Source organism: Cryptomeria japonica, chromosome 5 (assembly GCF_030272615.1).
Source record: "Cryptomeria japonica chromosome 5, Sugi_1.0, whole genome shotgun sequence".
Lineage (NCBI taxonomy): Eukaryota > Viridiplantae > Streptophyta > Pinopsida > Cupressales > Cupressaceae > Cryptomeria > Cryptomeria japonica.
Genome location: NC_081409.1, coordinates 903,611,832 through 903,638,417, shown reverse-complemented (window position 1 = coordinate 903,638,417; position 26,586 = coordinate 903,611,832). Strand labels below are relative to the sequence as shown.

At 37.8% G+C, this 26,586-nt stretch overlaps 1 protein-coding gene across 3 annotated transcripts in view; it reads left to right on the top strand.

The window, feature by feature from the left end:
* Nucleotides 1-26,586, top strand: part of LOC131034649 (probable transporter vicT) — a 203,985-nt gene that overhangs the window by 42,709 nt on the left and 134,690 nt on the right. For 2 of the 3 annotated variants that reach the window (XM_059221844.1, XM_057966211.2), the window contains exon 4: nt 25,777-25,892. In XM_059221844.1, the coding sequence (XP_059077827.1) occupies nt 25,777-25,892 (116 nt within the window). The remainder of the gene's footprint in view (nt 1-25,776; nt 25,893-26,586) is intronic. The other variant, XM_057966212.2, reaches the window with a different exon arrangement.

Below are 26,586 nucleotides of genomic sequence, written 5' to 3'. Positions count from 1 at the left end.
AATAGATATGATTATACCAAGGCAGCCACAGGCCATTATTTAAGTGGCACAGAAAGATTTTTATTAACTCACAACATTTTAGTCAACAAGGGGAAAGGGTCACCGGTAGAAGAGACACCTCTTTCAGAAGTGGGACAAAGCTATAGGAAAGACGTGGCTCTTCATTACCAATGGATAGATATATAATGCAGATTGGCATTCAAGAAAGGGCATCGAAAAAGGGATCAAGTAAATGGATTGAAGGAAAAAAAGAATAAAAGATGCGGAGTCTGTATAAAGAGGAAATCGGGATTAAAATATTATCAGAAACAGAGCAGCAGACTGGTATACTGTATCGTGCTTATGATCATATACTTTTTCATTTATGTTGTGTTATGTCTGCATTTCTATATATAAATGTAATACAAGTTATTGTATATTCTGTTATAAATACATACAAAGAAGCATTGTCAATAAGATTGCATTTGATCATAATAATTGATCAGATTTATACTTTAATTTCTTACACATTCATAATGCATGAAAGACTGTTATATCAATGGCCTAGTCTTTAATCATTCGCTATTGCCTGTGAGAGGATAGGTGTTGGCCATATGATGGAATTGATTATGTGTTGCATTGATGTTTTGTCATTGATGTCAACACTTGCTGTTATGGTTGTTTACCGGCTTCCGGTAGATGGATTGGATTGGGAAGACTTTTAGTTGATTGCCACCGGTATGATCTGGATGATGGAATAAGTTTGTATGGATGGTTCATATGATTCTGAAGTATGTTTCATTCAGTTGGTATTGACTTGATGATCGGATGCTATCTTATGTTCTAGTAAACTTGCTTTATTGGGCCGTGTTGTGACCATTTCACACATCGCCCCATCGCAAATGGGGACCCCCTCTTTTTGCTTGTTTTTCGCTCGTTTTCGCTTTCGTTTTTAGGGTTTTGTTAGTCAGTTGGTTGTCTGGATTTAGGGCCAAGCCTTAGGGTTTTAAATTTTGCCTTTTCAAGCCAAAATCCAGTCGTTTTGAGAGCTTTTGAGCTTCTTTTCTAGAATGCAAATTTTGAATGCAATGATTTCGCCAAAATGGTCTAATTTTCAATTGGAATGTTCATGCAGAGCTTAAATTTGTCTAAGTGTTGAAGATGAAATGTGAATTTTTGTCTGGTTGAATATTTTGACCAAATTTTGACCTTTTTGAATTTTGATCCTGGGCATTGGAATTGATTTGTTTTCGCCTCGTGAAGTGTTAAAATGTGAAAAATCTTGTTATTTTGGCCTGTAGGAGCAAAATCGCTCCTGTCCCTCAGTGAAGGACGGGAGCTCAATTTCAAATATCTCATCATCCTTGCAGAGTCCAGACAAATTTTACGTTTAAGGTGATGGAGAACGGCGAGATCTTTCCATTGAATATAAATTGAAGATTTTCATGAGCACAGAAATGCCTCCAGGAGGAAAATCGCTCCTGTCCCTCAGTGAAGGACCGGAGCTACAATTCAAATTTCGCCTTGTCCTTGCAAGATTTCGAGAGCTTAATGATTTGAGGACGTCCAAGGGAGGATGCTTTGCCAAATGAATATAATTTGATATGCAAAAACGAAGGAAAATGACCTATATTGACTAAATCGCTCCTGTCCCTCTCCAAGGGACCAGGGCGAGGTACCTTGTAGCTCTCGTCCCTCTCCCAGGGACCAGAGCGATTTCTTTCATTTTGCAAAATCCAGACAAGGGTCAAGGCAAGTTTACGTTCAAAAACAAGGGAAAACATGAGATAAATGCATTGAATATAAATTGAAGATTTTTGGGACGTCCATACCAGTGTTAAATGCCTAGTTTGCTCCTGTCCCTCAGGAAGGGACCAGAGCGATTTTTGATATAATTGCTTTTCTTGCAAAGTTACAAATGATGTCAAGGCATGGACGGATAGAGTGAAGAAGGACGAGTCCGTTGAATATAAATTCGGAAGATGACAAAGTGAAATGAAGGCTACAAGAGCAAGTTCGCTCCTGTCCCTCTCCAAGGGACCAGGGCGATACAATGGTTGTATTGCTTCTTGTTCATGTTTAAACCGATCCAAGTCAAGACGAAGGGTGGCGAAGACATTTTAGGGCATTTTCAATCGAACACAAGCATCAAGGTCGTCACGATGGAAGGATTTGCGCTCTAAGACCCCAGATCGCTCCTGTCCCATGGGAAGGGACCAGAGCGATATTTCCATTAAGGCATCGATTTCAAAGGACAAGCAAATATTAAGTTACCAAGAGGACTTAAAGGACGTCATCTCACGCAATGAAGATAATTGCAAGTTGGTAAAAACAAGAACAAGCTCGCAATGATGAACTTCGCTCCTGTCCCTCAGGAAGGGACCAGGGCGATGTTGGATATATTGGCCATTTTATGCAAGATTTACGTAAGATCAAGGGTTCACAACGTCTTAGAGGGTCCATGGTATGACAACAAGATGATAAACAAGAGTTTTGAACGTGAAATGATCATCATTTTGAGCATGGAGACTATATCGCTCCTGTCCCTCTCCAAGGGACCAGGGCGATTTGCTTTGGATTCCTTGTTTCGCTTCAAGTTTAAGCTAAGTTAAAGATTCACAAGGTTATGCAAGGTCCAAGACATCGTTTGAAGATAATTTGCAAGGGTTTGAACGTCTAAACATCGCCAAATAGTGTAAAAGCCCCATATCGCTCCTGTCCTTTGGACAAGGACCAAGGCGATACTATCAAAACACTCGCGTTCCTTCAAAGATCAAGGCGAAGCAAGGTTAGGAAGTGTAAGGGACATCGTAGGGAAGACGTTGCAAAGGAGATCGAAGTTTAAAAGTCGCCAAGATCAAGGAGAAATAATGGATCGCTCCCGTCCCTCTCCAGGGGACAAGGGCGATGATCCTTATAACATCGAAGGTACCTTGCAAAAGCAAATGGAATAAGCGCAAAGGACACAAACAATGATATTATTCGCCTTACAATGAAGGTTCGAAGGTCAAAGATACAAGATGAACGTGAAGACATGGAGATCGCTCCTGTCCCTCTCCAAGGGACAAGGGCGATGTTAGGCCAAACACATGATATTCTTTGAAAATCACGTTAAGACAAGGACGCACAAGGTTTTAAAAGGCATTTGGAAGATGATACAAGGAAAGGATCGTACCGAAATGGAGAATTTCAAGCAAAAACCTTAGGATCGCTCCTGTCCCTCTCCAAGGGACCAGGGCGATAATGGTCATAAGATGCACTTGCTCGCACAAGAAAGAAATTCAAATTCGAAGGACCACCAGATGATCGATTTGGAACGTGGAAATGAAGGAGTTGAACGTTGAAAACGCAAGAATCATGCCAAAGATGGTGAATCGCTCCTGTCCCTCTCCAAGGGACCAGAGCGATGAGGTACGTCCCTTTATTTTCATATTTTTGGCGCCAAATTAAACAATTCAAATTTCCTTAAATGCTAAATCGATTTAAAAATTGAAAATCCATTTTTATTTGGCATTTAATATGGCGTTATCTCTTATTAATTATTTTTTGCCTTTATTTAAAATCGAAATTCTCATTTAAAAAAAAAACGCAAGGCATTAATAATTACTTATTTAATTAATAAAAAAAAATCGAATTGGAGCGCCCATATATGGAGGTCGGCCTTGTTATTTAATTAAAAAATCATTTAAAAATCGTTTGAAATTGTTATATTTTACCAAGTCGGCCTTAGCAAATGGAGAGATGCAAGCGCTATATATAGGGGGGTGAAAACTATTATTTTCACATCATTATTTTACCTCTCTACATGCGAATTCAGGAAGACGAAGGAAAGTGTTAAGTGTGTTTAAAGGTGGTGCGATTTCAAACCAAAGGTGGCGCTAGTATCGTCTTATGTGGAGTGCGAAGTGTGTTTGAAGAGGTGCGAATTCCATCCAAGGTGGCGCTAAGCAATCAAAAGGTGGTGCTAATTTGGAGACCACACCAAGTGCGAGCTTGAGGATACATTGAGGCAAATTTGCTAAGGACTTGGAGATTTGTTTATGCGAACTTGAAGATCCATATGAGACCACGTCCAAGGCGATAATTGAAGATCACATTCTTTCCAGAGGTGGCGAAGTCAATTTTGAGGAGATCATATTGAAGATTACTTTATACCTCAATTTTGCCTAGGCGAATTTTTATCTTTTGCATTCTAGAGTTAGCTCTCTATCGAGGTATGGCGATTTAATTGTTATTGCTTTATTCATTCATCGTCATATTTCAAATTTTGAAATTTTGATCCTTGAGTATCTCTTAGCTCAATCGTTGTATTTTAGGAAATGATAACTCTAGAGATTTATCATGAGATTTCCTAAAATTTATCTCTCTTATTTACGTTATTTATTGCAAAATCTATTTCTTATAATGAAATGTTGTGTAGGTATGGCGACCCCAAAGGCGGGAGCATCCACCAGTCGCTCGGCTCTCATGAAAGAAGATCAGAAGACCGAAGAAGTGGAGACCAAGATCGTGTCCAAGTGGAGCAACATTGGAGATACCAACTTGGGGAACTTTAGCACGAAGAAGTTCCGAGAGGTCCCTTACATCGGCAAGCCATCACCTGTCGCCCGGAGAATAATAGAGAGTGGCATCATTAAGGCGGCCGGTTTTCCTCCAGCCATTCAGTGCCACGAGTTGATGATCGAGTGTGCCCGTCACTACAATCCGCAGTCCAGGACAATTGTGTCCAACGAAGGAAACACTTTGGCGTACCTTTCAGAGGAAGCCATAAGTGAAGCCTTCCATCTTCCAGAGCACAGGGACATGATATACAAGAGCATTGAAGGAGCCAGATCAGTGTATGATGATGATCCAGATGCTTGCCTAAGCATAATCAACAAGAACTGGCTACTTAAGAGTCGTCCCCGTCTGAGCAAAGTACCGAACACACCACACAGGATTGATTTCCAAGAGGAGTACAGAGATTTGATCACCATGCTCAACAGAGTCACAGGAGCACCTCATGCCTTCTATTTTGAGAAATGGATGTTTTACTTCATCCAGGTGATTGTTCAAGGAAAGGGTACAATACATTGGGCTAGGATAATTAGCCATTGCTTAGACGTACAGTTGAGAAGACTCAGGGCTACTAAGTCCTTCCACATGAGTTCATACGTCATCTATGCCTTAATCAGGAGCGTTGAGTACGCAGGACTACCTCACAGAGGAGTGATTGGAAGAGGACCCGGCGAGGTCAGAGTTTGTGAATCCTATACCTACTTGCATCATCCACCAGGGAAGAACTACAAGTTAATCAATGATACTTTCACGATGAACATCACAAGGACGTTGCAAGGAGGGATTCACAACAGATTATCTCAGGATGCCCAGGAGTTAATCAAGAGGTACGGTGCTTGGTTCATTCAGTTTCCCAAGTTCACTTACATTAGAGTGTATGGATGTCCTTTACCTCCATACATGTTGCCGAGGTACCCGACAGATAGAATTGTGTTACTTGAAGTAACAAGGCAGTTGGCAGCATATGTGAAGGCATTCAGACACAGACATCAGAATGGAGTTCAGGTACCTATTATTTTGGGTAATTCAGTTGAGGTATGTCCTAATGTCTTAGCCATGGATGACGCAGAGAAGGAGTTAGCCTTGTATCCTTTTTCATCTTTTGCTTGGAGGAATAGTTTTGATCCACATGGACATTTAGAGGAGATGGTCGGTAGAAGATTTAGACATGAGTACCAGATTGAAGATTTTATGATGAATCTCCTAGATGATCTCGAAGTGAAACGAAAGATACATTCTAGATTGCCTTTGGATTTCATCAGGAAATGTAAGATTTACAGAGTAGCCGACCAAGCTCAGGACAACGGCAGGCACATCCAATCTTCATATGATAGAGAAAGCAAGACAATAAGTTTGAATTGGAATGAGCCCGAGGCCGTGGATTTAGATGATTTGATGGCACTAGTCTTGTCTTGTACTCGCAGATGGGTAGACGTTCAGCATCAGAAGTTGAGAGAACAGGGCATAGCTATGTCTTTCACTTTGGAAGAAAAGCCAGCTGAAGGTGGAGCCAGTGTTAGTGAAGGCAATCCTAATCCTAGGAATTCAGGTGAAGGTAACCTTTGATGTGCCAGTGAGGGCAATCTCCATTCGAGAGGTTCGAAGAGAAAGGAAAGATCAGAAAAGAAAGAGTCTTCCAAGAAAAAGCAAGGTGCTAACAAAGATCAAACACCAGGTACTTCTTCCAGGCCAGAGGATAGAACAGTTCAAGTGGAAGAGTCCATGGAATCGATGGTACAGAATGATAGACAGGAGGAAGGACAGGTACAGCATGTTTCATCCGATGGATCTCTCCAAGACTATGATTTAGATAATGATAATGAAGTAACATCTCCTCCCAGACAAGAAGAAATGGTACATAAAGAAATTCAAGTTCAAGAGACGATCAAATATCCCAGATTGGTTGAAGGAAAGATTGACTAAGGTGATCGTAATTGAGGACGAGGACAGTGCAATTGATTTAGAGAGCCTTGTTGGACGTTCACATATGACAACAGAGAAGAAGAAGGCTACAAAGATGTCCAAGATGATTCGAGATGAGACTGGATCTAGAAAACTGCAGATAGCTACACCAGCAGCAGACAAATATGAGGGTGAAATCCTAGCAGAAGACTATCATATACAGACTATTGAGTTAGGACCATCCACAGCAGAGCAGACTTTAGATGATGCCACCGACACATTTGAGGCATTGAAGGACAAGCTTAGAGAAGAAGTGGAAAAGAATAGAAAGCTTGAGAGAGAGGTCGGTTCATGGAGGACATATTTCAGTCACATCAATGAACCTTTGAGACGTCAGGATCCAGTTAGATCACCATTGCAGGCATTGCCCCTTCAATCAATCAATGAAGCAGAAAGATTCAGGAACCTGGTCCAGCGTACATGTGGTTGGATGGATAGATCTCACACGGTGGCCATTGAGTTTGTTACAAGGATGTCGAAGATTACCCATCAGGCTATCCAAGTTCTTGAGATTATTCACAGATTGATGGCAACAGTAGCTGCATTTGCCCATACCAAGGACGTTGTCATCCCTGTCTTGAAAGTTATAAGACACACATCCAGAAGAATTTTAGCACAAGAGAAGATCTTAGAAGGTGATTCTCACAGTTTGTTTCAGTGGTCAACCTTACTCCATATAAAGAGTGTTCTCTTTGAGGACATCAGTGTTAGATGTGGTCAAGTTGAGGAAGTGATCAATCCGATCCAGGACAGAGTATTTGAGGTACTTCGTACCATTCTTGGCAGAAGGATCGAGGTCGAGACAGATGTGGATTTACAAGAATTTGAGGATAGAATCAAGATCATCTTTCGCAAGGACGCAGATGTTACAGATGAGCAGTATGATCAGATGTATGCCACCATGCTCCTGATTGATAGAACAAAGGAACTTGAACTTACTTGGGACACAGCTCTTCTAGATGCATTTGATCAGGTTATCCACTTAGAAGAGAGTATCAAGAATCTTCCCGAGATTCCAAGCACAGAAATCGAAGGAATCGTGACAAAATTCATTGCATATGCTAAGAAAGAGAATTGGAAAGGGAATAAGATTCTAGATGAAAGGTTGTTACAGATGACATGACATCTTATTTCTCATTGGTTGATACCTCCTAGATTTTTGTGCCAAATTTAATATTTGGCTATGTATTTAATTTTGTTCAGTAAAAAGGAGGTCATTTGTAACAAACCCTAATTAGGGTTTAGGTGTCATGATCTTGTCCATTGATTTACTTTCAATCTGGACCTTTCATTGTAATTGGGGATGCTATTTATACCCCCATTTTTCATTTCATTTGATAATAGAAAAGTAGTGAATAGAAAAATAGTGAATAGTATAATAGAAAAATAGTGAATAAGTGTGAGAGATAATAGTTGATGTAATAGAGAGATTAGAGTTAGAAGCAATTTTTATTTTGTAGCAAGATTGAGTCTTGAAGAGAGGAATTCAAGCAATTGTTGTATATGATGACTTGGAAATCAATAAAATATTGAAGTTATGGTGTTTTGTTGCAAGTTTCTTGGGTTATCTTCATGGTTGTTGGATGTACTTGAATCACGCTCAATCGAAGTAGTTTGTTAATTTGAAGGACTAAGTGTGAGGTTTGATATTTGGTAGGATTCGCAATCCAAACCACTAGCTTCTTGCTGATTGTAGGAACGCCTTGCGTGGTCGACTGGAAAACATTTTGAGTCCTTAACCTTCAAGCATTTTCGCATCTAGGATATGTATCTTCGTAGTAGTGTCCTTGGTCTTTGATGCATTGAACACCATTATTACCTTAGAAGATCGCACTAATTTCAATTGAGTTGTTATCTTATGGCAAAATTGAAGTTGGTTGAGTCTTGCCAAATCTCATTCATGCTAAGTCGTTCATAGGGTTAGGCTAGATTAGACTTCCTTAAACCCTGTCCTTTTTCCATTTTTTTTGAGAGTTCCTTTTAGATTAGTAAAATCTTCGAGCTTTTGAATCCGTAAGACGCCTTGGAGGAAACAGCAAATCACATCATACCACTAAAAAGCTTGTCCACACGTGGAGACCCCACTAAAAGAACCTTGGAGTCCATCTAACTGATCCTTTTTGCAGATCTTCAGCAGTTAGAGACTATTTTCTCAAGAGAGGATAAGATGCCTGTCGGTATTTTATTCTGTGTATGATTGTGTACAAAATACACGTCAACAGGCCGGTAAGGGTTTCACCGGCAAAGCTTTATTGAAGATCTTTGATGTAATGCATAAGTGGTGTTGGTGCAGCTTCTAGAAGGGATTCGGGATGCTGATGGTGATTGTGTTTGCGCCTCGACTGATTGGTGTCATTGCTTTGGCGTGTGTGGATCTAATTTAGGTCCGGTGCTATCTAGGTTATGGACCGGTTTGCATGAAATGTGTTGGTGGATCCTTTGATGTGCTTCCAACATGTTTTATTGATTGGATGATGTTTGTTTGGCTTTAGGACGACATGTATTATGATTTTATTTCAGGATTATGTAATGGATATATTGAATTATCATTTGCGTGGCCGACTTAATTGGTTAGGTCCCGGGTTGGTATAAATATATGTAAGATCTCATTGTAGATCAGGCATGGGAATGAGCAAGGAGCGAATAATGTAATAATCGTTTGTGCAGAGGCTTTGGTCGATCATAGGTGATTGAGTTGGGTTTATTAAAGAGGTTTTAGACCTTCGGTATTGAGCTTAACCGGAACTGTAATTTGACATGTTTGATGCTATCACCGATAGTTCTTCTTTCTGGATTGTACTCCAAACATCTTGAGGTGGCTGACATCTTTGTAGTTAGTGAGACTCCATTGTGATGAGCAGTGCGCTCTAGGCAATGTGCCTTCTTGCATGTGCAGGCCCTATTGTAATCATATACTTGCTGCAGAAGTATCATCTGACTGTGGGTAGGGTTTCGCACTGTGGTTTTCCACGTACAAATCATGGTGTTATGTGTTATGGTTGCATGGTATTGATTCTCTGGTTTTCATTTATGCTTTAATGCTTAATTAGTTATTCTGATATAAGGTTTGAAGTGCTTTAATTCACATAATCTGTTAACAACTGATTAACCCCCCCCCTTCAGTTGTTCACCGGTTATTTTAAACAATTGGTATCAGAGCCCGGTCCTCTTTTTGTAGAAGCTTAACCGCTTGAGGAAGATCCTATGGCAACAAATAGTTCAACTCATGTTTTTCGGAAGGACAACCCTAGGCTTGATGGAACAAACTATGGAGTATGAAGATTCGGATGGAGACTCATTTAAGATGCATTGGAAAGGAAATTTGGGAAATAACTCAGAATGCTTACACTCCTCAGAATCCGACATCTGACATTCCTGCACTGGTAGACTTGGATAAGAACATTGAGAATGACTGCAGAGCTAGAGAAGCCCTCTTAAGCGCCTTATCAAATTAGCAAATCATTGGACTATCAGACAAATCATCGGCAAAAGCTATATGGGACAAGTTGGAGACTCTGAATGAAGGTGATGCTATTGTTAAAATTGCAAAACTTGAATGTTACCGGGTAAGATATGAAAACTTGAAGATGGAGGAAGATGAAAGAATTTTTGGATTCATGGAAAGGGTTAATGAAATTGTATTGGGAATTCAGTGCTGTGGTGGATCTCTAAGTGAGGAAGAGATTGTTTCAAAAGTATTAAGGGTTTTGCCACCGGCATATAAGATGAAGGTAATTGCAATTGATGAGCTAAGAACCATGCTTAATTCTTCTGTCAATAAAGATACTCTTGTTGGGAAGATATTTGCTTTTGAGCTTGAGGAATTTGGTCCTCCTGGAGCTACAAAGATTGATACTACATTTAAGGCATCTACATCATCAATTGGCAAGCAAGATTGGAAAGTGTTGTATGCAAAGGAATTGGAAGAGATTAGGAAAGAAGATGAAGAGCTTGAGCAACTTGAAGCCCTATTTGTTAGAAGGATACCTAGAGGTCCATCAGGAAGTAAGTATGAAGGAAAATCTCCTTTCAAATGTTTTGCATGTAATAAGATAGTTCATTTTGCATCTAGATGTCCTGAAAGGAATTCAAAATTGGAAGAAAGAGCAAGAAGATCTTTTAAGCCTAACCCTGAATATCAGATCAAGCATAAGTATAGGAAATACAAAAACATATCATGCTACTATGCAGATGAGCGAGTAATTGATGACTCAGAAGAAGAACCGGCAGGAGATTTAGCTAGTGGATCTGGCAATGGAAAAGACTGGGTATTTTATGCTATGAAGGAAGATGATCTAGAACCAGTTATCAAGAATGAGGAAAAGGTCCTTGCAACAAAAGTTGAAGACACAGATGAATGGGTAATAGATAGTGGATGTTCTCATCATATGATAGGTGATAAAGGAAAGTTTCTAACCTTGCAAGAATTTGATGGTGGTCAAGTCAGATTTGGTAACAACAAGGCATGCATGATCAAAGGAAGAGGAACCATTTCATTGGATGGTAAGCATAACACTGATAATGTTTATTATGTTAAAGGTCTGAAGCATAATTTTTTGAGTGTAGGACAGTTGGTAGACAGAGGATTTCAATTACAATTCAAGGATGGAAAGTGCAAAATCATTAGCAAATCTGGATTGGAGATTGCAACCGGTACATAGACAAAAGGTAACATCTTTCATTTGAACTCTGGTGAAAAGACATGTTTGATTGCACATATTGATGAAAGTTGGCTATGGCATAAGAGGTAGTGTCATGTAAATTTTGATTGCATTGTACAGATCAGTTCAACTAAGGCAATTAGAGATTTACCTAAGATTTTGAAGCCTCACAATCCGGTATGTAAAGAATGTCGAAGGGGTAAGCAAATCAGATCTTCTTTTAAAAACATACCTAATAAATCTAATAATGTTCTTGATTTGATTCATACTGACCTATGTGGTCTTGCTAATACAAGAAGCTTTCAAGGAGATAGATATTTCATGTTAATCATTGATGACTATTCTAGAATGATGTGGGTACCTTTTCTAAGGGAGAAATCCAAAGCCTTTGAGAAATTCAAGATCTTTAAAGCTATGGTTGAGACAGAGACAAGAATGAAAATCAAGTGTCTGAGATCAAATCAAGGTGGTGAATTCACATCCGGTGAGTTCAACAGTTATTGTGAGAAAAATGGGATTAGGAGATAGTTATCTGCACCCCGGACACCTCAGCATAATGACATTGTGGAAAGAAAGAACAAAACCATTTTGGATGCAGCCAGAAGCATGATGATGGAAGTTAATTTGCCTCATATCTACTGGAGAGAAGCAGTAAGTACAACAATTTATACATTCAACAGAGTTCATATCAAGGGAGATATCGGTAAGACACCTTATGAATTATGGTCTGGTCATTCTTCTACTCTTAAATATTTCAGAATCTTTGGAAGTAAATGTTATATCAAAAGAGATGATTCCATTGGAAAGTTTGACCCTAGATGTGATGAAGAATTATTTCTTGGGTATTCAACTAAAAGCAAAGCATATAGATGTTATAACAAAAGATTGCAGAGAATTGTGGACAGTGCTAATGTGAAAGTGGATGAGCAGTACAAAGACCAAGCTAAATCTTATGACAATGAACCGGTAGTGGAAATGATCATAACTGAACCGGTAGTGCCTGTATCGGAACAAAACACTGAACCAGTTACCCCGACATCATCAGAAAACTCAATTGTAACTGAAGAGCAGCACAGAGAACCTGAAAATCAAATCATTGGAGACAAAAACATGGGAGTTATGACAAGGAGAAGATTGGCAAATCAAGAGGTATGTTTCATTTCTTAGATTGAATCGGCATCAGTAATTGAAGCTTGTAAAGATGAATGTTGGATGAAAGCTATGGAAGATGAATTAGTTCAGATAGAAAAGAACAATACTTGGACTTTAGTTCCCCGACCTAAAAATAAGAATGTTGTTGGAACTAAATGGGTTTTTAGAAACAAATTGAATGAGGATGGACAAGTTGTAAGAAACAAGGCTAGATTGGTTTGCAAAGAATATTCTCAGAAGGAAGGAATTGATTATGGTGAAACTTTTGCACCGGTAGCTAGAATTGAAGTTGTTAGACTATTTCTTGCTTATGCAGCCTATAAGAACTACAAGGTCTATCAGATGGATGTTAAGTGTGCATTTCTGAATGAAGAACTTGAAGAGGAAGTCTTTATTGAGCAACCAGATGGATTTTTACTGACAGATAACAAAAATATGGTTTGCAGATTAAGGAAAGCCCTATATGGATTAAAACAGGCTCCTAGAGCTTGGTACGCAAGGTTGAATAAGTATCTTTTGAAGCTTGATTTTATAAAAGGTAATGCTGATAGTAACCTATATTATAAGATCACTAATGATGATATTCTGATTATTGAAGTATTTGTTGATGATATCATTTTTGGAGGTGAATAAAAATTGTGCATGAAATTTTTTGATAATATGCAAAGTGAATTTGAAATGTCTATGATTGGAGAAATAAGATTTTTTTCTAGGTTTGCAGATTACTCAGACTGACAAAGGCATCTTTATCTGTCAAACTAAGTATCTAAGAGAATTGTTGAAGAAATTTGGTATAGAAAATTCTAAACCAGTTAGTACTCCTATGGTTACAAGTGAAAAATTGTCGCTTAAGGATGTATCCCCTTCAGTAAACTCTACAAGATATAAATCCATGATTGGTGGTTTGCTATGTTTAACTCAAACTAGACTGGATATAATGAATGCAGTCAGTATTGTATCAAGATTTCAAAGTAATCCAAGAGAAAATCATGAAAGTGCAATAAAAAGGATATTCCGGTATTTGCAAGGAACAACTGAATATGGTTTATGGTACCCTAAAGATGATGACTTTACTTTATGTGCATATACAGATGCAGATTGGGCAGGTGATTTTGATGACCGGAAGAGCACATCCAGTGGAGCATTCTTCCTTGGGAAGAAGTTGGTTTCATGGATCAGCAAGAAGTAGTCATGCATTTCTTTATCTACTGCTAAAGTTGAATATGTTGCAGCCGCAACCATTTGCACTCAAGTTCTATGGATGAAGCAGATGTTGAAGGATATACAAGTGAGTTGTAATGATCTGGTAGTTATCCATTGTGACAACTCTGCAGCTATTGACATATCAAAGAATCTGGTATTTTACTCCAAGACTAAGCACATATCAATCAAGTATAACTTTTTTAAGGAAAAAGTGGAAGCAAAAGAAGTCCAATTGGTTTATGTGAACGCTAAAGAGCAAATAGCAGACACCTTCACTAAACCTTTGTCTTGGGAATCATTTGAGTATTTGAGAGACAGATTGGGGGTTTCTACCCCTCGGTAGAGACTTAATTGATGCAGATGTGCATCAATCCGGTATGCATTATCAGAGCTATCTTCTGCTCCGGATTGATGAATTTATGCTACTACTTAGGGGGAGTAGTCAGCCTTGAGATTTAGAGTTTTCATATTCTGTTTGATTCTTTGGCATTGCTGTCAAAGGGGGAGGAATATATGTGAAAAACCATTGCTATTTAATGATTGCACTCCTTAGGGGGAGTTTGGCGGTATTTGGTCTTTTGTTTCAGTTTTGGTTCAGAGCTTCATTGCTATATCATTTCATGGGAGATTGTTGGCGGTCTCCCATTGGGGGAGACTTGTTTGGTATTTTTTGGCACTTGGATGTTTTACATATCTAGTGTTGCCATCAATGCCAAAGGGGGAGATTGTGGGCCATATGATGGAATTGATTATGTGTTGCATCGATGTTTTGTCATTGATGTCAACACTTGCTGTTATGGTTATTTACTGCCTTCCGGTAGATGGATTGGATTGGGAAGACTTTCAGTTGATTGCCACCGGTATGATTTGGATGATGGAATAAGTTTGTATGGATGGTTCATATGCTTCTGAAGTATGTTTCAGTCAGTTGGTATTGACTTGATGATTGGATGCTATATTATGTTCTAATAAGTTTTTCTTTATTGGTTCGGTAAGGGTTTCACCGACAGAGCTTTATTGAAGATCTTTGATGTAATGCATAAGTGGTGTTGGTGCAGCTTCTAGAAGGGATTTAGGATGCTGATGGTGATTGTGTTCATGCCTCGACTGATTGGTGTCATTGCTTTGGCGTGTGTGGATCTAATTTAGGTTCGGTGCTATCTAGGTTATGGACCGGTTTGCATGAAATATGCTGGTGGATCCTTTGATGTGCTTCTGGGATGTTTTATTGATTCGATGATGTTTGTTTGGCTTTAGGCCGACATGTGTTATGATTTTATTTCAGGATTATGTAATGGATCTATTGAATTATCATTTGTGTGGCCGACCTAATTGGTTAGGTCTCGGGTTGGTATAAATATATGTAAGATCTCATTGTAGATCAAACACGGGAATGAGCAAGGAGCGAATAATGTAATAATCATTTGTGTAGAGGATTTGGTCGATCATAGGTGATCGAGTTGGGTTTATGTAAGAGGTTTTAGACCTCTGGTATTGAGCTAAACCGAAACCTTAATCTGGCATGTTTGTTGCTATCACTGACAATTCTTCTTTCTGGATTGTAATCCTAACATCTTGAGGTGGTTGACATCTCTGTAGTCAGTGAGACTCCATTGTGATGAGCAGTGCAACAGTGTGCCTTCCTGTATGTGCAGGCCCCTATTGTAATCATATACTTGCTACAGAAGTATCATCTGACTGTGGGTAGGGTTTCCCACCGTGGTTTTTCCACGTACAAATCATGGTGTTATGCGTTATGGTTGCATGGTATTGATTCTCTGGTTTTCATTTATGCTTTAATGCTTAATCAATTATTCCGGTATAAGGTTTTAAGTGCTTTAATTCACATAATCTGTTAACAATTTGGAAGATATGATGCTGATATGCTCCAATAATGTCTAAAAGTGTGATGTCTCCAAACTGAACCTCATTAAATATTGTTGATATTGAGAAAGGTCCTTGTATTATCTTTATAATGAAATTGATGCAATTGAAACCAAATGGTTTGATGACGATTTATTAAGAATGATCAAGACTATTAATGATGAATATAAAGCAGAAGTGAAGAGGGGAGAAATACAATTTAGTTGTGACTAAATGAGGAACAATTATCAAGGAGACAGATATATTAATTACCTGAAAGTAAAGATTTATGAAGCGGCTAAGTCTAGTGCTCGAAATTATATTGGTCAATGATAAACGTTATATTTTTTGAAGTTTTCCTATTTTCATCGCATGAGTGATCTACAAGACATCGACTATACAAAAGGACGATTATCATAGAATTAAGACTACACACAGTCACCGTCTTCAGCCACGCCATCTTATGTTCCCATACGAAATCCAATACATTATTAATATCGACCCATTTTAATGACGACAACTACAAGAGTAATTTCGGTTCAAGGGAGATTGTTGGATGGTGAATAAAGGAAGGTCGCAACATGAAGGTCATCTATCACTCAACAAAGAGTAATGGATATCAAGTAATGAAACAAAGCCATGTGAAATTGAATGATGCCCACGTCTTGGGTAGTACGAAGTCGACTGCTAGATAAGGAGGTGTGTTTTAGAATATAGAGGATTCAGATTTCCATTAAGCATCCTTAAGACTACGATCATGACAGGAAGAAATTATAAAGAGTAATCATCAGTTGGTGCCAAAGGAATAGACATCAATTGATACTATTATTGACAATGAGTACCATAATTATTAATTTAATAAGGAATCGATAATTGTGATCATCATAAGTCAAGAATACAAGATCCGATTAAGGGTTGAAGAATAAATGATCAACCGTTCGATTAAATAACCTTAACAAGCCACCATCGATTAATAACTTGATTTCCTATAAAGGGGTACGATTTGCATAATAGACTACTTTGTATAATTCTTGGAGTGAAACAGTTAAGGAAGTAATTACAAACAATAACAGCGATTAACCAATAATGGTGGAAAGGTGTGATGTAGAAGCATTAATCATTATTTATGACAAGAGGTGGTTAAGGGGATATGTCTCCTCATCACCAAAGGATGTCACCCTCCCAGTTTACAAGATATATAATGGATATCCAATCCATTCTATCAGGGCATTGAATCAGTCTTATTTCTTATCCTTATCGTTTTGGATCGCTCTAGTTGAGCAATTGACCAAGTGTCAATATTTGGTTGCATATAGAACAAGCTGTAAATCAGAGAGAGCACCACATTGTTGCAGGCTTCTACCGATATATCAGAAACAGCACCATTACTTATTGTTGCAAGAACTTAACTTCAGATCAGGGACAGCAACATATCACTGTAAGTGATATCAGCATACACATCTGAATATTCATGAAGGCATATAGGAGACGGAAGACTTTCATATCGATATTGGGAGACATTAAGGAATATATAACTAAAAGGCAGCAATATAAAAGGTTTTAATATATCAAATGCAGCAATCAGAAATAGAAGAGTAGTTTGATTAAGCCTCAGTTAGGAAGAGGACACAAGAAACAAGTAATCTGTTTTGAAAGGAAGCAATCCGATGAAGGAACAACTTCAATGATGTAAGCAAATAAGATGATCAAACTAAGCAAATATAGTAAGCAGCAAATTCTTTTTGATCCATTACAAAATAGACAAACAAGTCTGGTGTGATTCTCTTACAAGCAGCGATTCATAATCCAAGTATAAAATGCAATCTATGGTTAAGGAAATGGTAATTGTCAGGAAGTGTTTATAATTATTATTACAACTCACAAACAATTAATAGAGGGACATTTCTCTTAAAGAAGTATCCACTCTAAAGAGCATGTCTCTAAGAAATAGAAGGTATATGAAAAGAAGCCTAAAAGGTGGAGAATCTATCTTATTATGACTCTAATCTGAAGGTTCAGTTAAGCAGAAACACTGTATAACATTGAGATATATATGTCTCAAGTATACAGATCAGAGAAAGTTATCAAGATAAGTCTTATCCTCTGAACTATTCTTAAAATTTTAAGTTAAATATCATAATAAAATGTCTTCTGTTTGGGTAAATTTTGTATTACAGTTCTCACCTTAAGTTGGAATTGTTGTTTCAGGATTAAATTAAGGAAATTCCCAAACGGGGAAATTACAAAAAGGTTACTCACTGCATTAATTATCTTTCCAAAATGATGGTGCAGCTCCTCAGCAAGGGTGATCAGCAAATAAAATTATTCAAAACAGCAAGGAGCCCTCAACAATGGCTGGCACAGTAGCAAAGGGTTTCCAAACTCCCAAAATAGCAAAAAGTGAATTGGTAACCTCTCCCAAATGATGGTGTCCAAGATCTAGCAAGTTTTGGTGATGAACAAACCCCCAAAAAATATGCTTAAAAGTCCTTCAAATCTGAAGAGGGCCCAATTAGTACACATGCAACTCCCAAATGGAATTGCCATTGGAGATGAAGGTTTTTGTTCCAAGATCCAAATACGAAAATGAAATATCCCGAGTATTTTCAAGGTTTTTGAGTTTTCACAATGTTCTAATTTTTTGTTTGTTTTCTGAATTCTTTGATTGAAATATATGCTTGAATGAAAGGGAATTATTTGCTAAGAAGAATGAATTCAAATTGCTCAATAAACTGCAAACTTCTAGCATTAATCAAGAACTATAGCATACCATTTTCAGGCATCCAACATCTGATCAATATCTCCAGAATTCTGGTTTAAACTGTCTTCAAACAGCAGCAACTACAATGGTAATTTGGAAAGAATCCAGCAAATCAAACTCTTTGATGGCACACCTAGAGTTTGGTGAGCAACATCCAAACCAAAATGCCCTTCAATAAAACCTGCTTGCTGATATTAATGTCTACAAATCATATACTAACTGGTATGGCCTGCTGCACTGAAGAACTTAGAACTGAAGCCTTCCAAGAAAGTCCACATCTTGCCTGCAATGTGATGATTAGCTGAAATATTATCAAAGAATGCCCCACTGTTGTGTTCTAAATGGTACGGCTGGAAAGAAAGGCCCCAAATTGATAAATCAGCATATAAACCCTATCAAATCTGCCCTCCAGGCAAATCTGAAAATGATTACCCTGCTCATTCTTGTAGTCTGTAAAATACCCTATAGAAATAATTAATTGCCATGAAGCCCAATGCAACCCCTATGTGAAATTGCCTGTATATTATGCCTTTGGGTGATCTTCCACACCTGCAAATATTCTGATCTATGAAGGATTTTCATCTTCACAAATAATTCCTACCAAACCCTAGTTTTGAGAGCTCTAGAATACCAATGATGAATTCTCCAAAATAATAACTTCTTATGTCCCAAAATGAATTCACTTTTCTCTTTTTATTTCCTTCTCAACTAAGGCACTCAAATTACGGTTTCGTTTGGCAACTTTAATAATTTAATAAGTTGCATTTTATTTTCAAAACATATCATGACAGAGAACTTTGAAAACAAGAACAGTGGTAAAGTTTAACATTAACTTTAAAATTGAAGAAAAACTGAAATTAAAATTGCTTATATTGCTGATACCATAGCCAGTCTAAATTGTTTAGTGAAAGTAAGGTAATATAGATGTTGAGCACATCCAATATTGTCGGCTAAATAGTAAAGGCAATTTCTCTTTAGACTATTACAATGATAAGGAATCAGTCCTCTCAAAAAGTCTACACTATCAATAGATCCGATCACTATAACTGTTGAAATTTGGTATACCTTTGCTGTATATATATTTTTTTATTACATTAGAGAGGAAGATTTATTCTTCCTTTATAATTTTCGGTGGTACTCCTTCACCAAGGGTCAACATTCTTCCAAGTTGGCCCCTAATTATATTTATCACAATAATATAATTATTATATTATATAATCACAATTATAAATATAATATAATTATATTATCAAAATATAATATAATTATATTATCACAATATAATATAATTATATTATTACATTATCACAATAATAATATAATAATTATATTATCAATATAATTACTATAGATAGGGATAGGGATAGGGAGATAGGGGGCCCTCCCCCAGTCAAGGCCTCAACTAGATACAACTGTCGGGGTGGGTGGGATGAGGAAGGGCTGGATATGGCTCGACCTCCCGAGCATAGCATAGCATATAGCTTACTCTATTACTATCAATAATTATCCAACCATAGCATTAACACTCCCTCTTAGCTGATTAGGCCGATTAGGCCACTTACATATTTCTCTTCCTCAGGCTGGAAGTGATGACCGACGCTGTCAATCTTCAACACTCCCTCTTAGCTAGGGAGGATACTTCCAGCTGCACAAGACATATCACCTCATCATGATGTCAACCACAATGGCTACTCTTATAGGGTGGATCCATCATGGATAAGAGGGGCATATATTAAATATGCAAAGTCGAATGACTACTTGCATATTTATGAGTCAGCCCTTTGAAGGATCTGACCTTAGCTATAACATCATCAACACTCCCTCTTAGCTAGGGAGGAATCCTTCTTGATCTCTACAAGTCACATCACTTCATTTGATGACTAACACAAAGACTATGCTCATGAGCAAGAAGGAAGCTTATCATTGTGATATCACATCACTATTTCTCATCCATAGATATCACCTCACGTGATATCAACCATTACGGCATATCCATAGATATCACCTCATGTGACATTCACCATTATGGTTTATTCATAGATATCACCTCACGTGATATCAACCATTATGACATATCCATAGATATCACCTCACATGACATCCACCATTATGGTTTATTCATAGATATCACCTCACTTGATATCAACCATTATGGCATATCCATAGATATCACCTCACGTGACATCCACCATTATGGTTTATTCATAGATATCACCTCACATGATATCAACCATTATTGTGAGATCGTCACCTCACAATAATGGTGAGATGTACAAGTGTTCATCATTGAGAGCTCATCACCTCACAATGACATTCACTAGGGCTCATCTAGAGGGTAAACACACAAGTACAAGAAAATCATCACAGACTCTCTCACACGATGTTTGTCATGGTGTCACACACATTGCATCCACCATGAACCATATTAGAGGGTGTAGATAAGGGCTTTCACCTTAAGTCTCTCTCAAAGAGAAATGCAATAACAAGAGTTTACACTTTAAACATCTTATGAAGAGAAGAATACATTAGTACAAAAATATAAACAAATCAATGATGCTGAGACTCAATCTCAGCTAGGACTTCATTTTCCACCATACCAAGCTTACGTCGAAAGTACACAAACTTTATTTTGAGAGAAGCTTGGTGAGAATGTCTGCCGTCTACTCATCAGTACTAATGTATCTCAACTAAATAGCATTCCTTTCCACCATGTAACTAACATAGTGCTACTTGATCTTTACATGCTTTGTCCAATTATGAAATACAAGGTTGGAGTCTGCATCACACTTGGTGAGTCCCAAGCTCACCAAGTATCCATCTATTGAAGAATATCCCGACCTAGGTGTCAGCATAAAGGCCTTTCAGCCTACACACATGGAACTCCATCCCATGAATCATATCCCTCTGACTGCTATAGTTTCATGTTGCTAAAGAACCATCTCGACATGATCTACTCCTTTTGAATCAGATATCAACCTTCTGATCTCCTCGTCCAAGGTTGCCTTTGATGAAATGTTAGACTTCCTCTGAAGCTGAAATGTCAAGCTTCCTTTGAATGTCAGTCTCATGGAAGCAATCATCAAGTTGCAATCTCTTATGGTTCTTGGTCTGTCCTGAAAGCATCACAAAGAGATTACTAATAGTTCATAGAACTAAACTATCTCAAAGAATGATACCAATGTTAGAAGCACACGTGAATCACTATTCCAATATAATTGCATGAATTTATAGCCACATAGATAATTCATGAACATTGTGAAATACTTATCTCGTTTAAGTCAGAATCTCTTCAAGTGCTGCATTTAATCGCTTTTCGGGTCTGCACTAGACCCAACGAACCTTCACCATCGATGAATTGAAATGCCTGATACAATATGAGCTAAGTCCCTGACTGAGTTTAAGTTTGCTGGGAGTATATGAACAGTATATATGTTCCATAACAGCCAAAGATCCCTCTAATCCACATCCTGTTTGAGCATCAAAGGCTCTCTCATTACTATCAATGAGAACCGATAATTTCTCAGCAAATTGTACGGCCAAGGCTTGTGATCTGGTAGGCTCCACATTATGAGTAACAGTGCACCTTGTATGCTGGTCCCAACTTGCATGAAGTTCTTTTGCAATCATCATCTTACTCACCATGCCCAAATCTGTGCACTGTGGGCCTACTTCTAAACACACTTCGCTCAGACAACAAACCTTATTCGGTGGCAAATGAAATATATAAAAAAAAACTTTAGAATTGCTTAAGTCATCGAAATTTCACTAGCCAATGAGACAAATAATAGTGTGCAAGACTGACGTGAACAAAACACTCTCCACCGACTGGAACAACATTCTCCTTCAATTCCAGAACCAGCTAATTGAAGCCAACAGAGTTGGAGCAGCCGCTGCAATCATCATCAACTACGATGCTCCCAACCCATTTTCGAATGCCTATTTCATGCTAGCACTAATGGTAGGCCCCGCAAAGGGTAAACTCCTGACCACTTATGCAGCCACGTTGAATGCCACGACAAACATTGTCTTCCAGATCACATCCTTGAGTACTAAGCCAACGTCGGTGGTGCCAGTTTTCTTAGCCCTTGGGCTGTCCGTTCCTAGCTCGAGGATCCTCAAGCTAGACGTCGTGGCACCTGGCGTGGATATACTTGCAGCTTATCCACCTAACATATCGGTTATAAATGTAGGCCCTGATAATACACCTCTAGTGACACAATACAATTTGGAGAGTGGAACTTCAATGGCGACTCCTCATGTGGCCGACTCAGTTGCTCTGGTTAAGGCCATGCACCTCGGGTGGAGCCCGACCGCCATCCATTCTGCGCTCATGACAAAGATTTTGCAAACTACTCCACACAAGGAAAGATCTTGCCAACACGGTGTCAATCTTCACACAAACAATCAAGCCCCAATGCGACAACCAGGTTAAATGACGATAGAAAACATGAGCTCACGAACTTGGCGATGGGCCTGGTAGCATCGTAACAAAGAGTGTCATCGAGCCAAAGACCAATTACACAAATTGTTATGCCCATTGGCCACCAAGGTTGGCTTCAAACAGCCACCACATTGCAGGAAGACGACACCAAACCCTCAACAGAAGCAGCTTCAAGACTGAGACTTGAACTTATAAAATCACCGAGCTCCCACAACCCTTCGTCACCTTGCAACATCAATGGCGCACCATTCTCTTTCTCCGGCAGCATGTGCTGTTGCATTCCCAGGAGCTTGTCATTTCTCGAGCAAAGGAAGTCCCGAGATTCGAGCCCGTACCATCGCCTCAATTAAAAAATGGAAACAACGTCGAATCCAAACTTGGAAGGAATTTTGTAATCGGATGTTTCAACACTGCCCTTGTCGTCCTCAAACATCTCTGAATGATTCGTTGTTGACCCCAATGTCGAATTTAGATTACCTAGCTTCGCACATGCTCTGAGAATGCTTGCCAAGATAAATTCGTCTTCCCTTATACCAAGGCTCAACATTTGAAAAAAAATTTAAAGGTATCTTCACCATTTCCATTCTGTGCATCCCTTGCAATGATCGTAGACCATGAAACGATGTCTGCTTCAGGCATTTGACAAAACAGCTTCCAGGCCTCATCAAGGTATCCATTCCTTGCATATGCTGCAATCATAGCATTCCATGACACCCTACGTTCAAACATCTTGTCAAACATTTTGAGTGCATAATCCAAACTCCCATCGCTCAGGTCTCAGGTTGATCTTCCTGCTTTGATAGCATGTTGAAATTTGGTATACCTTCGCTGTATATATTTTTTTTTATTACATTAGAGAGGAAGATTTATTATTCCTTTATAATTTTTGGTGGTGCTCCTTCACCAAGGGTCACCATTCTTCCAAGTTGGCCCCTAATTATATTTATCACAATAATATAATTATTATATTATATCATCACAATAATATAATTATTATATTATATTATCACAATTATAAATATAATATAATTATATTATCAAAATATAATATAATTATATTATCAAAATATAATATAATTATATTATTACATTATCATAATAATAATATAATAATTATATTATCAATATAATTACTATATTATCAATAATTATCCGACCATAGCATTAACACTCCCTCTTAGTTGATTAGGCCGATTAGGCCACTTACATATTTGTTGTCCTTAGGTTGGAATTGATGACCAACGCTGTCAATCTTCAACAATAACTTTGCATGGATTTTTGTCTTCCTGTGAAACAGTTTCCTTATTAGTCATTTCCCTACGACTTTGCTTTGCTGCAAGCTTATCTTATTTGTTTGCATTTTTTTTTTGCCTTTTTACTGCATTTTGCCCCAAGTTTTCTAGGAGGAGATGTCAATTTTTGGTTGGGAGACTTCGGAGACGGCAGCCAAAAGCGCCAAGAAGTTTCCAGAGACGTCTCTGGTACTGATATGGGTCTCCAGGGGTAGGAGACGGGTCTCCTGATAACTATGAGTATTAGTAAATAGTTTATTTTATTTTATTAGTGTTGAAAACACTCATTATTTTAATAATAATATTATTTAAGTTGCCTCTTAAATTAAAAATTATCGTGCTCAACTTAAAATAATATTAGAACTTATTTTCCTTGCTTTGCCCTTTAGCCTACAAGAAATGGGGATTGTCTAGAGGTTTTCTCCTTGGTGCTATTTTTGAAAAGGGGACATGACAATTGAGGTGATTAAGGTGGTCAGAGCAATGCATTCCGTTTTTGAAAATCAGTTTGCAATTAGTGATTAAGATGATCACAGACTTCTATCTTTTCTTGATTTTGATTCCTTTTGGTCACTAACTTGATCTCTTAGTGGATGGAGTTTCTAAAACACAATATTTCTGGAAGAGTTGAGTTTGAACTTTTGAAGTATAAGGTTAAACATACTTGTGCATTAATTGCATGATATTGTTTCTTTCAATGTCAGAGGTGCACTTGGCATCGTGCAAGGAGATAATATGGAAAATTTGGTGTTTCTTTTTGCATTATATAGGTGTAAAATCATTTATCTGTAGATTCTACACTGCATATTAATCTGCTATTCCACACTCCTTTCTGTCGTCTATCCAGAAAAGGAAGGCAACGCTTACTATACCATTTTTTTGAATTAATGATCAGACCAATTTGATCACTCAGATCTTTGATTATCTGAATCTCTCATTTATACTACAGCATGCGAGTTGTAGGCTCAAATATACTGCATACATGAATCGAGTTAAGTGAATGCTGTCTTGCATGTTTAAAGTGATCGGTAAGATTTTACAAGAAAACCGATTTCCTCATATTAACAGGCTCAAAATGTATTTGCTTGCATGGATTGAGTTTAGTGAATGCTGGTTTGTATATTTGAATTGACCGGTAAAATTTTAAGAAAACTGATTTCCTTATGTTTGCTGTATCATTCATATTGTAGGCTATAGAGCATCGACCATTGGTAAACAAATGAATGCTTTTTAGTTAGATTCGGTTGCATGTATGTTGCTACTCGCTGAACCTAGTTAGGTGTTTGCTATAGTGTGTTTGTATGCTAATGCACATATTCAATAATCTAGCTTCTTTTAACAAGGAAACTACGTAAGTGTAAAAATAATATGGTCTTGTGTTGTGATCTGATAATTTAATGGCTCACACATCTGTTTTTAAAATCTTCGAGCCTTGAGGAATGAAAGAATACAATTAACTCCTTACATTCTAAGAAGTTTATAAGCAGCCACATGCTATAAAAGTCCTGAAAGTTCACCTTTTCCTCCTTTTGTCTGATTTGTTTTTTGTTTCTTCCTTCCCTCCTAAAGTCTGTCAAAAAATGAACAGAGAAAGGGAATTATTTTGTTTCAGATTACTCGTATAAGTTTGTAAATTGATAATTTAACAAAGGTACTTAATTCATTTTATTGTAGAATTTAGAATTAGAGCTAGTTCTTGATATGTGTTCTTATTTCTTTTCTAATTGTTTTCTACTGGCTCACATTTCCACTGTAATTAGATTTTTTATTTTTGTTGTCTGTGTAGCCATTGATGTTTACCTTGTTAACAGTGCAAATTATAGATGCTTTCTACTTTTGTTTCATTCCAGTCTCCCAGAATTCTTGACAGGGAAAATGTTGGCTGCTTCACACTCTCTGTTGCAGCATTCAAGTGTTGCCCTTGCATGATGCCATTGTGCTAAACTTTACAACCCCATTTATGGCAGCCATTCTTGGAAGGATCATATTGCAGGAGAAATGGGGAGTTATAGAAATTGGAGGTATGTCACATTTGAACCATTGCATAAGCTGTCTAATTTCCACTTTCATTGTGCAATACTGTAATCAATTGATGCCAACCCTTCAGAAATGTACTTGACTATATATTTGCATTCTGGGAAATTTTAATTGAGATGAAACTCTAGTTGATATAAAGAGTTAAAATCCAGGGTTAAGCAACTAGATGCCCCATTATTTATGTTTGGATTTTACAAGGTCAAGATGGTCAAAATACCCAAGAATCAATACAGAAGGTTGTGCAGACAGAATCTGGGAGGGACTTGGCCCCATTTAAATGATGGTGTTCTTGTAGGAGCTCATGTAGGAGCTGCAGACTCTAGGATCATCGACAAAAACAAAGATACCTTCCACAAGAGAGTTTGCAAGATGATGAGCTTGCTTGAATATTATGATATGAGACATGTTACAAATGTACAATCACCTGATTTTATAGGCAAGTTGTGATGTAGTAAGAAAAACTAACATGAGACAAACATTAAATGCCTAATACAAATATTAACTGCTTAGAAATGATGTGTTCTTATCTTAACAACTAAGACTTCTAGAATGCTACCTAGGACCTAAGTTAACATGCGAATATGTCCTCTCACTAGGTAACTACAAGTCACAAGACCTTGACTAGGTACTAGACATTATTCACTTTAACAATTCTTAGGTTCTAATAAAAGAAAGTGG